The 15,664-nt window shown below is 38.1% G+C and overlaps 1 protein-coding gene across 1 annotated transcript; it reads left to right on the top strand.

The window, feature by feature from the left end:
• The first annotated feature begins 1,547 nt into the window (after positions 1-1,547).
• LOC115924712 (arachidonate 5-lipoxygenase-like) lies at positions 1,548-6,329 on the top strand. The gene is made up of 2 exons (XM_030987475.1): positions 1,548-2,033; positions 6,276-6,329. Exons 1-2 carry the CDS (start codon positions 1,548-1,550, stop codon positions 6,327-6,329), a joined length of 540 nt encoding a protein of 179 aa, XP_030843335.1.
• Positions 6,330-15,664: the final 9,335 nt, after the last annotated feature.

Below are 15,664 nucleotides of genomic sequence, written 5' to 3' on the forward strand. Positions count from 1 at the left end.
TTTTGTTGAAATGTAAAAGTAATATTTCATTGCTGGCTAAACGAATTTGTTAAGCATTCTAGTTCGTAGATACAATCTGCGCATGAGCCGATAAAGGTCATTTGTGATACAATTGTAAAACCCACCGAGATGAATATTACGTGCTCATGTAATGTAATCATTATTCATTGGTGCACTAAAGTACATTCTATGATACAAGAGGGCCAACAAAAGCTATTCATGAAGCACATACATGACTTTGGCATAGATTATTCTAAAATACACAAAGTGGGACTTCTCCATGAGTAATGCTATGGTCACATTACCCAAAAGTAGCCTGCTCGGTGGCCGAGCGGCGACTTTTTAGCCAATTTTTCCCGGCCACCGAGCGGAAGCCGCCAAGCTATTACTCGGTCGCTGCTGAAGTTTTATCAGGGAGTTAAAATTCGGGCGGCGCCTGCTCACTTTTACTCGCCGCCCAAACTACGCTCGGTGACCGGCATTCAAAACTGCAAAATATCAGCCCAAATAGGGGGGGGGGGGGACAAAAAAATAAAAATCGATCGTCCGACCCAGGTTCTGGCACCTAAAGGGCAATATGACATCTTTTTTGTTTAGGCCCTATTATGAAAAGGGTATAAGATACAGTCTAATGAAAACTTGAAAACGACGCATTGGTCTCTGAAGGGACGTTTTAATTGTGGTCACAAATATACAAAAGTTACCTTTTTTGATGGTTCATTATTGAAGGAAAAAATATTATCTAAAGATCATAACTGGAAGACCAATGGTGAGAGCAACCACTGGCATGAATGGCCTGCCATAGTTAAGTCCAACTTAAAGTCAATCTTAGTCTTTGTGAAACAAACCCCCTGATGATGTAAATTTTTGTTCCGTCTGCTGCCGGTCTGGATGGCCCATGCATACTGTCCTTTTAATATGCGTTTTAATTCTTTTTTAACGAGTCCGTTTATTCTCCCGAAAGGCTTGAGAGCATCTTTTTTGTAACAAAGGATGTGCTTGGCAGCGACTTATATTTACATGATTGATCACCCTGGGAATAATTGTCCTTGAATCCTTTGTGATGCAGTTGAACGAAAAGATACTTCATATACAATTTTGTCATTTTATCAACACGCTATGAAAAGGATCATAAAACTGCCGACCGCAATTTTTATACACCCCAATGCCCCGGATCAAGGGATGCTCAATCTTCACGAGGCACCATTGAAAAAACAAGAGGCCCCAAGGGGGATAGGGGCGTGCTTTTCATTTGAAATTTTCAAAACTTGGTGAAGTGTGATATAAAGAGCAGAGCACTAGGTTATACATGACATAATTGCTATCAAGTTCAGCTAGCAAAACCAACCTCCGTGCATTTCGTAGATCGGAAAGTTTTTTTCAACAGGTTAAGAATTTCTTATTTTATGAGAGGTCCGGGTGTTCGATTGTATATTTTGAATATCACTTTCAGGTGTCTTTCCTTCGTCGGCTTTCGTTCGTATTCATGACACCATCGCGTTTAAATAACAAATTCTAGTTAACATATTGAGGAAATTGTTACCAACATGTGGAACCTATTTTCGAAGAAGAATTTCACCGTCTACGTGAAAACGGGTGACCGTCTGGGCATGGGCACCGACGATACAATCTCGGTCGTCCTTCAAGATGAGAGCGGGCTCAGGTCCGGCAAGTGCCAGCTCGACAACCTCCTGAGCAACGACTTCGAGTCCGGCCGGCTAGATAGCTTCCAGATTGCGATTGAGGATGGGAATTTTGGGGACCCTGTCTATCTGGAGCTCCATCGGGACAAGTTTGGTTTCCACGATGACGAGTGGTACTGTGAATTCGTCAGGGTGCTGAGTGAGAAGACCAATCAGGTCCACATGTTCCCAATTCATAGATGGGTTCGTGCTGGATGTCCGATTAAGGTGAAGGAGGACGACGCGGTGCTCCCTCAGGACGACGAAAACGTGATCCAACGGCAGGAGGAGCTCCAAAGGAAGCGAGACATTTATGTTCCCGCTTTCAAAGAGGCAACGGGAATGATCATGGTAAGCGTTTTCTCTTTTTTTTCAAGTTATATTCTTGTATGGGGAGTAGGGAGGGGGGAAGTCGAAAAATCTCCGGTAGACAAATAAGGGGGAGGGTGATATCCCCCGGGGATATCACAACCACGGCCACAACAAATCCTTGCACCCCCTCGTCTTCTTTTGAAACCCAAGTGGTAAACACAAACCTACACTAAAGTATGTTCCTTTTACACATTTTAGCCCCCGAAATTTTTTTAAAAAGTGTCGCGGGTGAGTTGTGCCGCCCTCCTTAGTGGCGGATCTTGGGGGTGGGGGGCCCGGGGGCCCGCCCGCCCCCCCCCCCCCTTGAGAAAAAAATAATTTATAATCACGTGATTTTTACCTTTTTGGGGGGTTGGGGCCCCCTGGCGCTCAAGGGGGGGGGGGGGGTGAAAATAATAACATTTTCGAGGACGCCCCCCCCCCCACTGAGTGACTTTTCGGCCGGCGCGATTTTCAAATTTTTGGGAGCAAAAAAAAAGAAGAAAAGTTGGCCCCCTGCCCTAAGAAATCCTGGATCCGCGCCTGGACCTCCTTATCACATAAGTAAGGCCAAAACAATTTGGGTGTCCTCGATTGCTTTTCTGAAGTAGGGACGGGCGGTCGGATCTTTTTTTTTTTATTAACAAAAATAAAAAAATCATTGAGATGTCAAGCATTTAAAAAAAACGAAGTCGATAAACCACTTTAGTATGGTCAAAGACTAGTTTAATATCATCTTTTATAACATATGTACAAGGAATATCAAAACCAACACAGAAAATATTTTGGCTTTAAAGTACAGCACCTTTTAAAAATGAGTTTACGAACTACCAGAACCTGATTTGAATGAATGGCATTTTGACATAGAAAAATAAAAATGGCAAGTAAATACAGAATTGCGTACTGAAAAGACCAAACTGGCAACGGGAAGCTTTTCGATCCTTGTAAAATGCATACAATGGAATGTAAGCGGGCCTAAATTGACAAGCGGGCGGTCGAGGACAAGAAAATGATTTTTTTTTTGCCCAATGAACAGTGAGACCAGGGGCGTCCCTTGTTTGTGATAGGAGGGGGGGGGGGTGTATCAACCTGTAGCATTTTGTCGTCAAATTACCTTCGTTGTCTTTAAATTGTAACAGTCAAATATGTTTACTTTTCTGACAAACTAAACACAAGTAAACTAGGCTAATGACCGCATTGGTTGATGCTCTAAATTTTCCGCAAATCTTTCTCTGACTCGCAGTCCAATCGATAAAAATGCTCTGAATTGCGATCCCCCTAGTAAACGTTGCTTTATGAACGTTCAAAATCAATAATGTTTTCACACTGGCAAAATTTTGCTTAACCCCGTACTATAGGTGGGGTTAAAGGGAGACTTAGCCCTACCTATAGTCCGGGGTTAAGCTTATTCCACTTTCTTTTCACACTGGCAAAATGTTGCTTAGCCCCGTACTATAGGTGGGGTTAAAGGGGGGGGGGTTAGCCCTACCTATAGTCCGGGGTTAAGCTTATTAGGAAACTCATTCGAACCAGAGAAAGGGGAAGAGAGAGAGAGAGAGAGAGAAATACAGAGAGAAAAAAAATCATGTAAAATGGCATTGAATTCAGCTTCTGCAAATATTACATAACCTGTCTACTGGCCGAATGCTCTTTGTTTCTTGTCTTTACATTCTCTTCATTTTTGTTGGTTGACCTCCATTTTTGTTGACTCTTTTAGAAGTTACATCTGATTTTCCTTTTCTAAACTTACCACTGGTCCACTGCAATACATATCCTGCCAATTTGTTCGGGTAGATGAAGAAATTTAATCAATTCATTTCCGTTGAAGCAGAAACAAAGCCAAGGTGTATCTTTTATATGCATACTTTGACCCAGAATGTTATTTCTAAAAATGCAACGCGTGAGAAAACGAACCCATGACTGATTCGTTTTTTGTTATACATTTGTTGTGATGGTAGGGGAGCTTGCAAGATATGTCACAGATTTGCCAATTTGTGTTTGATTGATCGCACCTTCAACAAAATCATAACTTTCTTATTTTTAATCGGTTTTAGCTCAAACTTTCACTAATCTTTTCTCTTTCATTTTTCTGCTTACATCAAAAACAACTTGATATCAGGGTGAACCTCCCCTTCAGGAATCGTAGTTTTAGTTCTGTGGCGGTCATGCTGCCCCCACTGTTATTAAATAACGGCGCCATTGTGAAATTGACAATGCGACGTTTAAAAGGAACGTAGAAAGAAAAGAAAGAAAAATTAAGAAGGAAAACAAGAAAGAAGAAGAAATAAGGATTTTGGCTGACACAAACTGTCTTACATGTATAGGCCTACTGCAAAATACTAGGTTACCTAATGTAAATGAGATTTCGGTCTACTTCAATGCAAAAATTCAAATCGTATCGTTATATATCATGCATATATAGGGGTGAAAGTGCCTGCAATATAAAACTACAATAGGCTGCTGTATACAGCCATAATACAGATCCTTGCGTCAAACGTTACTTGTAGAGATAATCCCGATGGCAGCTATCATACAGCTAAACTGGCCTGGACTATAGGCTAGCCCTTCGGCTTCGAGGACACACACGCGTTACTAAAATCACCACATGACACACTGGCTCATTTATACCGAATTGACTTTCGATTGATTCTATCATTCTAGATATTACAAGGTGGCTATATAACTATCCAATGAATGTTTAGATTTTATTCGGGTATATCATACTTTCACAATCTACTGCATGTATCAGTTGATCATGTTATACATTCAAACCCCCGACCTTCGCATCCCGGCCCAGTCAAGCGCCTTAAACCATGTGTAACTGATTATTAACCATGGTAAAGGCCATGGTGGTCTCATCACCACCAACTTTATGACGAAAGGAACAGTCTTTTGATAGAGGGAGACCCACTGGAATGGCATAAAAATTATATATCATAACTGCATATAGGCGTACAAGTACCTGCAATATAAAACTACGATAAGCCGCTGTATACAGCCAGAAACCTACAGATCCTTGCATCAAACTTTAGGAAGTGTGGTTAAGAGTTAAAGTAGATATTCATTGATTTTAAAAACTAACTTTTGTTTCATTATTGCAAAGTTGAATGTTTCGACAAGGTTATCAAAATTCAATGCTTGGAAACATGCGAAGTAATGATTATTATAAATTACAAAACGCTTAAATACAGCCCCGGCATAGCACCCGAAGAGCTCTCCGAACGCTGCTGAGATGTGTGACATCACAATATGGACATGCTTTGCACAAGCAGACGATGTCCCATGACATCTTACACATTTTCAGTGCCTGTTTTTCATCTTCTCTTGAGTTCTTTCTGTTACTTCACTACCGTCAGGCTAAATGTATAATCTATTGCCTCACTCTAAACCCCGCGCATGTTTTTATTTTGATGACAAATGCAGCGATTCAAAAATAAGGAATCTGTCGCTTGTAAACAAAATAAGACGCCATTGTATATTCAGCTGCACACACCGCGGAATGTTCGGAGTTACAAGAGGGAACAAATGCCGTCCTTAATATCATTCCGGGTTTTTTTCAATTTGAAAATCTGGTTTCCTTAATCGTTAATTAACCCCCATCCTGTGTATTTACAAACAAAACATTTTAGTTATCAGAATCGGTTTCATATCCCCTTTTGAATGGTTTGAAATGCTAGCACATTTATATACACTAAACTCATTATATTTGACAAAGGGATGTCGTCTGCTTGGGCAGTATTAGTGGTCCATATTGTGACGTCATTAACAAACAAAAAAACTTTATTTTTCTGGCTTTTCTGAATATCTCGTATATCCCAGCTGCTATGGAGGTGGTTGTATTTGTATTTTTATAATTCACCCGACATGTAGTTGACCTAAAACTTGTACGATGACCATCTGTTAGCTTACCAGTTTATAGTGATACATTAGTTGACATATTTGTGATTTTCTTTGAATTTCCACTTTAAATTTAAGTTTGTGCTACAGACTACAGGCCAGCTTCGAGTGTCCTCGAAGCTTTCGGCTTCGAGGACACACACGCGTTACTAAAGTCACCAAATGCACACTGGCTCATTCATACCGAATTGACTTTCAATTGATTCTATCATTCTATCATTAATAATCAGTTACACATGGTTTAAGGCGCTTGACTGGGGATGCGAAGGTCGAGGGTTTGAATCCCGACACGGCACTAATATCCTTTTGCAAGATATTAACCTGCACTTGCTACTCTCCACCCAGGTCTTAAATGAGTACCCGGTAGGATGCGATCATGAGTTTTTGAGCGCCAAGTAACGCCTGCCTGCAAACTAGGTATGGCCTGTGAGCTCTTATTGCATTGACGACTTTTCGTCAATGCATTGTTTCCGTTTGCGTTCTGAATTCTTCTTCTTCTTAATCTTATTTTTCACAATCCCATTCGTTTTGCAAGCAATGCTTGTGACTTGTGAGCCTAATCTAGGCCCCTTTTTCTTTACTCCTGATTCCTTTCAAAATTTGTAGGCATAGTTTCTAGCATCCAATCAACGTGAATAAACTCTTCGTTTTCTAAAATCACTCATGCGTGGCCGTCCAAGCCCCATTTTGTCTGTTTCACGCCGTTTTTAGGTCATTTTTTTCGGACTACCTATCTCCACTATCCTAGATGCTAAAGATTTTTTCAGAACAATTTACCCCTAGGACAATTACCCCCCCCCCCAGGACAATCCTATGGTGCTAGTCACCTACCCCTTGGACAACCACGCCCTGATAACCACCCTAGAATAACCACCCTCTAGGGCAACTACCCCTAGAGAAACTACCCCCTAGGGCAACCACCCTCTAGGACGACTACCCCCTAGGACAACTACCCCTGGACGACAAACCCCCAGACAAATACTCCCTAGGACAACCAACTGCCAGGACAACTACCCCCGGACCACTACCCCCAAACAACTATCCCCAGGACAACTACCCCCAGAACATCTATCTCCGGACAACTATACTAGAAGGGTCCCACCCTGGATCCACCACTAACTCTCAATTCGTTGCTCAAATATTATGAAGAGAGAGCAAGAAAAATATTATATGTTTTATAGTATATATTTTTAAATAATGTAAAATATTAAGAAGAAATAAGTAAAGAATACAATCATGACAGTAGACAACATGTCATCAATGCTTGATACAAATTTAAAGAATAAAATCGAGTAATGGGTTTTCAAACAATTCTGTAGTGTAGTACAAACGCGTGGAAAACGAAAATGAACTAAAGTTTTATTTTGCGTATATTCCATCAGACCGTGTCTGCTATAATTACCAAGATGCCTCAAGGGAACATTTAATAATCACCTTTTTTATTTTGTAATATCATTATAAATGCATTCCTAACCCAAATGCTTTCATTCAGGACAAATACATTTTTCTCCCACAGACCGAAGCTAGGAGGCCTTGAGGCAATCATTGGGTCATGAAAACACACAATGGCTCCCATGAAAATCCTCAGATTTGATGGTGTGACTTTGTAAACACATTCCTTTCTCGATTTTATAATATGAGAACAAACCTGACCTGCCTTTATAAACCCCCCAAAAAATGAGCGGCCCCCTGTCTAGACTCTACAAAACTCTCTACCGACAATACAGAAACAATTTGGGGTTATCATGTACATTGTAAGCTCTACAGTACAGGCAGTCAACTCATGCATGTCCCTGTCAATCGGACTCACTTTATATGTCAAGAGATTAGCATTTTGGCAGCCCTTCCACTTGGCTGTGCTTCCAACTGCACTGTTACCCATTAAGTTGAAATAATTAGGTGATACGTAACGAAGTCAACGTATCACCTTTTGATTTCGTCAAGATTTTTCTTTATTATTAGGTGATACGTACGTAGACGTATCACCTTTTGATTTCGTCAAGATTTTTATTATTTATTTATTTATTTATTTATTTATTATTATTCTTCCTCGAATTTGTTCGCAGGATATCTCAAGACTGAATAAAGCCATTATCATGAAACTTGCCATGATGATAGATCTTAGTCTAACTTAGAACTGCGTGACTTTTCAAAGACTCAAAATTATCGTGACGTCATCCAGGCGCCATTTTGTGAAAATAAACTTATGATCATATCTTCATAACGGAAAGGAATTTTTCATTCATATTTATCAGGAAGAAGATCAATATCCATCCGGTCAATTTCAGATCAATAAACGTGCGCAAATGCGCGCGTGCGCGTTCGTACGCGCGTTTACGCGCGCGAAAAAAATTAAAATGCTCCAAATCATCCCAAATTTTTTTTGCATACGTTTCAGGCCATATGGAGCATTTGACAAAAAATCACGCAAACGCGCATGCGCGCGCGTTTTTTGCGCGTACTAGCATTTTGCAACATAGAATCGCCGAATGTTCTCTATCATCATATTTGGTACATCTTTCCAAGCATTTTGATAACTTGTTCACCTTTTAATAACGCAATGAGCGTCCGTCAAAGTTGACAGCGCGCGCGGACCTGCGTTATCTTTATCCACAATACATGAGCAAAAACATGTCTATACAAAATTCTTTGTAACTCTTCAGAATAGATAGAAACTCCCAATATTTTTTCATATTTAGATAGGTTATAAGTTGGAGATATGATTTCATGTCTCATTTGACCCTCAATTAACTCATAACGTCATCATAATGGCCTCCAAACTGAAAATTTCAATTTGCATATTATGACGTCAGCATAATTTTGGAAAATTGATTGTATCTCTGTAAATATTGATTGATTTTCTTTTAAATTTTGATATGTTTTACCTGAGACAATTTTCTACAAATAAATAATCCACAATTTTCCATTTTGACAAAGGCATCATGGCGTATTTTTGCAATTAAAGAAGGCATGTCAATTTTTCACATTTTACGTGTATTCTCTATGGGACATGACTTTTTCTCAAAACTGGATTCTACACTCCTGTCTTTCGCGAGCAAAATCTCTGTTGTTTTAGCTTCGTTTTCGCTGAACTTCGGATATGTTGTAGCTGAGACAATGAGCTATCACAAGTGCGCCCTTTATTTTTAGATTAGATGCCGGGATCATGCTCATATTTCACTTGCAAAGTAGGATTTCAGAATTCCATTTCCCGTTTACGTGTAATCGCTATGGGAAATGTTTTGGTATATCGGTAACGCACTTGACTTCCAATCTCGAGATCCCTGGTTCGAGTCCGGGTGTCTCCAACAATTTTTTTCTTCACTTTTTTTTCCTTTTGACCTTCACTGTACCATCTCCTTTGATTATTAAAACACGTAGAATCGCAAATAATGTCACAAACAACCCTTTTTACTTTATTATTACCCTATTTTCACTTAATCCATTACTTTTTGCGTGTAATCTCTATGGGAGATGACTTTTTCTCAAATCTGGAGTCTACATTCCTGTCTTTTGCGAGCAATATCGCCGTTATTTCTGCTTGGATTTTGTTGACTTATGAGTAAGTTGTAGCTGAGACTATATGCTATCTAAATCAACCCTCATTTTTTCAATAAGATGTCATGATCGCGCTCATGATCATGATCATTATCATCATGATCATCATTATCATAATGATGATAATCATTTATCAATTACATTTTCATTTCTTTGAATAAGATAAAATCGTCAAAAGGTGTTCTTCATGATGTAAATTAGAGTCAAATGTGTAACTGGTTACTGCACAGGGTCAAAGGTCATATATTGTTTCAATCTATCTTCCCTAGATCCGTGATGATCAAGGAGACACAATTTAATCTTGACATATGAATAGATCATAATGGGAGAAGCATATAAATGGGAGAAGCATTTTACAAAATAATATATCGTGTAATGCATTATTCGTTATGTAAACCATTATCATACGTATCACCTAATTCGTCTAAGTGACGAATTAAAGTCTAGTTAGGTGATACGTACGTAGACGTATCACCTTTTGATTTCGTCAAGATTTTTATTATTAGGTGATACGTAACGAAGTCAACGTATCACCTTTTGATTTCGTCAAGATTTTTCTTTATTAGGTGATACGTAACGAAGTCAACGTATCACCTTTTGATTTCGTCAAGATTGTTATTTATTTATTATTATTATTATTTATTATTATTCTTCCTCGAATTTGTTCGCAGGATATCTCAAGACTGAATGAAGCCATTGTTATGAATCTTTCAATGATAATAGATCTTAGTCTAACTTAGAACTGCGTGACTTTTCAAAGACTCAAAGTCATCGTGACGTCATCCAGGCGCCATTTTGTAAAAATCAACTTATGATCATATCTTCATAACGGAAAGTAATTTTACATTCATATTTATCAAGATTAAGATCAATATCCGTCGGGTCAATTTGAGGTCAATAAATGCGCGCAAAAATGCGCGTACGCGTAGGCGCGCGCGTTAATGCGCGCGTAAAATTTTAAATTGCTCAAAATCGTCTTAAATTTTTTTTGCATACGTTTCAGGCCATTATAAGCATTTCATAAAAAATCACGCAAAACACGCATTTTTGCACGTTTTCGTTCGTCACGGCCGAACGAAAAATAATTTCTCCGCAAAAGCTTTTGACCGAATATTCCTCATATTTTTTCCGGAAAATTTGATACCATGTTTAGCTCTTTATCACTATTAAAAACGGAATGAGCGCCCGTTCAAGATAACCGTCCGTACGCGCGATTTTTGTAATACATTGCATATATGGGCAAAAACATGCCTATGAAAAGTCCATTGGGATGAATAGGGATTGCCAATTTTTTTTTTCATATTTAGATAGAGTATGAGTCGGAGGTATGATTTCATATCTCATTTGGCCATTAAGTACATCTTAACGTCATCATAATGGCCTCGGAAGTCAAAAATACAAAATTGCATATTATGACGTCATTGTATTTATGGAAAATGTAGTGTATTTCTCTCAATAATCATCGATTCTCTTTGAAATGTCGATATGTTGTAGATAAGGCAATTCTCTACAAGATCGCTTTTCACTAAGTTTCATTTTAATGAGGTCATCATAGTACAAAATTCAGTTAAAGGCCACATGTCAGAATTTTCGTCATTTGCGTGTTATGTCTATGGAAGGTGAATTTCGTTCACATCATGAATCTACATGGCATTCATCTATGAGCACTATCTATCTTATGTGTGCTCTGTTTTCTCCCAAATTGGGGTATGTTATAGCTGAGACCATGGGCTATAAAAAAGGGTGACTTTGTTTTTTAATCAGATGTTGGGATCATGTTAAAATTTTCGATCGAAAGTTGAAATTGCAAATTTTGAAGGGATCATTAGGTGATACGTAACGAAGTCAACGTATCACCTTTTGATTTCGTCAAGATTGTTATTTATTTATTATTATTATTATTTATTATTATTCTTCCTCGAATTTGTTCGCAGGATATCTCAAGACTGAATGAAGCCATTGTTATGAATCTTTCAATGATAATAGATCTTAGTCTAACTTAGAACTGCGTGACTTTTCAAAGACTCAAAGTCATCGTGACGTCATCCAGGCGCCATTTTGTAAAAATCAACTTATGATCATATCTTCATAACGGAAAGTAATTTTACATTCATATTTATCAAGATTAAGATCAATATCCGTCGGGTCAATTTGAGGTCAATAAATGCGCGCAAAAATGCGCGTACGCGTAGGCGCGCGCGTTAATGCGCGCGTAAAATTTTAAATTGCTCAAAATCGTCTTAAATTTTTTTTGCATACGTTTCAGGCCATTATAAGCATTTCATAAAAAATCACGCAAAACACGCATTTTTGCACGTTTTCGTTCGTCACGGCCGAACGAAAAATAATTTCTCCGCAAAAGCTTTTGACCGAATATTCCTCATATTTTTTCCGGAAAATTTGATACCATGTTTAGCTCTTTATCACTATTAAAAACGGAATGAGCGCCCGTTCAAGATAACCGTCCGTACGCGCGATTTTTGTAATACATTGCATATATGGGCAAAAACATGCCTATGAAAAGTCCATTGGGATGAATAGGGATTGCCAATTTTTTTTTTCATATTTAGATAGAGTATGAGTCGGAGGTATGATTTCATATCTCATTTGGCCATTAAGTACATCTTAACGTCATCATAATGGCCTCGGAAGTCAAAAATACAAAATTGCATATTATGACGTCATTGTATTTATGGAAAATGTAGTGTATTTCTCTCAATAATCATCGATTCTCTTTGAAATGTCGATATGTTGTAGATAAGGCAATTCTCTACAAGATCGCTTTTCACTAAGTTTCATTTTAATGAGGTCATCATAGTACAAAATTCAGTTAAAGGCCACATGTCAGAATTTTCGTCATTTGCGTGTTATGTCTATGGAAGGTGAATTTCGTTCACATCATGAATCTACATGGCATTCATCTATGAGCACTATCTATCTTATGTGTGCTCTGTTTTCTCCCAAATTGGGGTATGTTATAGCTGAGACCATGGGCTATAAAAAAGGGTGACTTTGTTTTTTAATCAGATGTTGGGATCATGTTAAAATTTTCGATCGAAAGTTGAAATTGCAAATTTTGAAGGGATCATTAGGTGATACGTAACGAAGTCAACGTATCACCTTTTGATTTCGTCAAGATTGTTATTTATTTATTATTATTAGGTGATACGTAACGAAGTCTACGTATCACCTATTGATTTCGTCAAGATTTTCTTTATTATTATTATTATTATTTCTTTTTATTCTTCCTCGAATTTGTTCGCAGGATATCTCAAGACTGAATGAAGCCATTATCATGAAACTTTCAATGATGATAGATCTTAGTCTAACTTAGAACTGTGTGACTTTCCAGAGAGTCAAGGTCATCGTGACGTCATCCAGGCGCCATTTTGTAAAAATCAACTTATGATCATATCTTCATAACGGAAAAGTATTTCTCATTCATATTCATCATGATTAAGATCAATATCCGTCCGGTCAATTTCAGGTCAATAAACGTGCGCAAATGCGCGCGTGCGCGTTCGTCCGCGCGTTTACGCGCGCGCAAAAAATTAAAAAGCTCTAAATCATCCCAAATTTTTTTGCATACGTTTCAGGCCATATAAAGCATTTGACAAAAAATCGCGCTCACGCGCATGCGCGCGCGTTTTTTGCGCGTACTAGCATTTTACAACATAGAATCGCCGAATTTTCTCTATCATCATATTTGGCACATATTTCCAAGCATTTTGATAACTTGTTCATCTTTTAATAACGCAATGAGCGTCCGTCAAAGTTGACAGCGCGCGCGGACCTGCGTTATCTTTATCCACAATACATGAGCAAAAACATGCCTATACAAAGTTCTTTGTAACTCTTCAGAATAGATAAGAACTCCCAATATTTTTTCATATTTAGATAGATTATGAGTCGGAAATATAATTTCATGTCTCATTTGACCCTCAATTAACTTATGACGTCATCATAATGGCCTCCAAACTCAAAATTTTAATTTGCATATTATGACGTCAGCATATTTTTGGAAAATTGATCGTTTCTCTATAAATATTGATTGATTTTCTTTCAAATTTTGATATGTTCTAGCTGAAACAATTTTCTACAAATGTAGTGTCCACAATTTCTCATTTTGACAAAGGCATCATGGCACATTTTTGCGATTAAAGGAGGCATGTCAATTTTTCACATTTTGCGTGTATTCTCTATGGGACATGACTTTTTCTCAAAACTGGATTCTACATTTCCGTATTTCGCGAGCAATATCTCCATTATCTTAGCTTTGTTTTCGCTGAGCTTTGAGTATGTTGTAGCTGAGACAAGAAGCTATCTCCAGTGTGTCTTTTATTTTTCGATCAGATACCGGGATCACGCTCATATTTCACTTGCAAAGTGGGGTTTAAAAATGTTATTTTTTGTTTACGTGTAATCGCTATGGGAAATGTTTTGGTATATCGGTAACGCACTTGACTTCCGACCTTGAGGTCCCTGGTTCGAGTCCGGGCGTCTCCAAATACTTTTTTCTTCACTTTTTTCTTCTTCTTTTTTACCTTTCACAGTACCATTCCTTTGATTATTAAAAGACGTAGAATCGCAAATAATGTAATAAACAACCCTATTTACACTTAATCCATTACTTTTTGCGCGTAATCCCTATGGGAGATGACTTTCTCAAATCTGGATTCTATATTGCTGTCTTTTGTGAGCGATATCGCCGTTATTTCTGCTTGGATTTGTTGATTTTTTAGTATGTTGTAGCTGAGACAAGTTTCCACAAAATTTATGTAGACTACATTATCATGACGTTATCATAGTCAAAAATTGAATCATAGGCGACATATGTCAGTTATCATATATAACAATCCTCAATTGAATACCTGAACGGGGCGCTATACCACTTTTAATCTTGCATGGTCATCATCTAACACATGTTAAAAAAAAAAATCATCGTATTTATGAACATCATTATATCATCATCGGCAGTTTCGGCACACTGTCATGAAGGTAATTCAAGAGCCTAGCTATTTATGCTAGAAATATTGAAGGCATTTTTCTCAATTACATCTCTCCCCTCTCTCTCTTTTTTCTCTTGCTCTGTCTCCCTTCACGTAGTCTCGTTCTGCCCCTCTCCTTCTCTCGGTCTCTCTCATCTGCATCTATCTTGTTTTCTCCCTCTCTCTTACACTTTCACCCTCTCCTTCTCACTGTTTCCCTTTCCCTCTTTTTCTCTTCATTTGTCTCCATCTGTCTCTGTCTCTCTCTCTCTTTTTTTACTCTCTCACCTTTCACTCTGCATCATCTCAGCTTGTCTCATTAATGTATAACAATTTAATCCAAGGAAATTCGAGGCATGCAATTTCTATCGTTTGGCCATACACTGCCATGGATACTAACAATCGTTTCTATATTTAACATCATAGATGTTGGGTTATGGATGGGTAAAAAATTAATATCTTACTCATATGTTATATTAAATCAGGACTAAATAAATCACTATATACATTTTGTAATATTTATAAAAATGTTTTTTTTAACTTGTTTAGCCGTATAAGTAAACAGTTTAAAGATGAAGTTGAGTTCTGGTCATGCCATTGCATTGTGAAAGAAACGGTGTGGAATCGACCAGAAAAGGTTGATCATCTAGCATATAAGAATGTGTGTGTATTGCAAGGTTCTGGAATCATCAAAATGATAAGAAAATGGCCAAGTCCTGGTAAAGTTACAAACACTGTACACGTACAGAAAGATGTATATGGGACTACACGAACACGTGGCGTAAAAATCATACCCCCGAGTTTTACGATGTTACATGACATATTTAGAATATGAAGGCATTTGAAGAGCCATGCTTTTCAGGGAACATGTCTTATCTGATGTTGTTCCACACTTGCATAACAAGAATGATAACGTTCACAAATCATTTATCACCTCTTCCCAGAACTCAACCTTCTCTTAATCCTCTATCGAAAACCTGAAGGGGGCGCTGTGCCTGCCACTTTTAATCATGGTCATCATTCTAATAGCGTCATCATCGTATTCATGAACATAATCGTTTTTTTAATTATCGGCAACACTTTCATGATCAGTATTCAAAAGAGCTTATTTGTGCTAGAAATATGGAAGGCATTGTTCTCAATTGCATTTCTCTCTCTTCTCTCTTGCTCTGTTTCCCTTCTCCTGTC

This window comes from Strongylocentrotus purpuratus, unplaced genomic scaffold (assembly GCF_000002235.5).
Source record: "Strongylocentrotus purpuratus isolate Spur 01 unplaced genomic scaffold, Spur_5.0 spur5_scaffold_16, whole genome shotgun sequence".
Lineage (NCBI taxonomy): Eukaryota > Metazoa > Echinodermata > Echinoidea > Camarodonta > Strongylocentrotidae > Strongylocentrotus > Strongylocentrotus purpuratus.

Bases quoted from the DNA above. Each gene is read 5' to 3' on its own strand.
- LOC115924712 (XM_030987475.1), top strand. From the start codon at position 1,548: ATGTGGAACCTATTTTCGAAGAAGAATTTCACCGTCTACGTGAAAACG. The intron at 2,034-6,275 runs GTAAGCGTTTTC...CTCTCCACCCAG, and splicing joins AGGCAACGGGAATGATCATG to GTCTTAAATGAGTACCCGGT.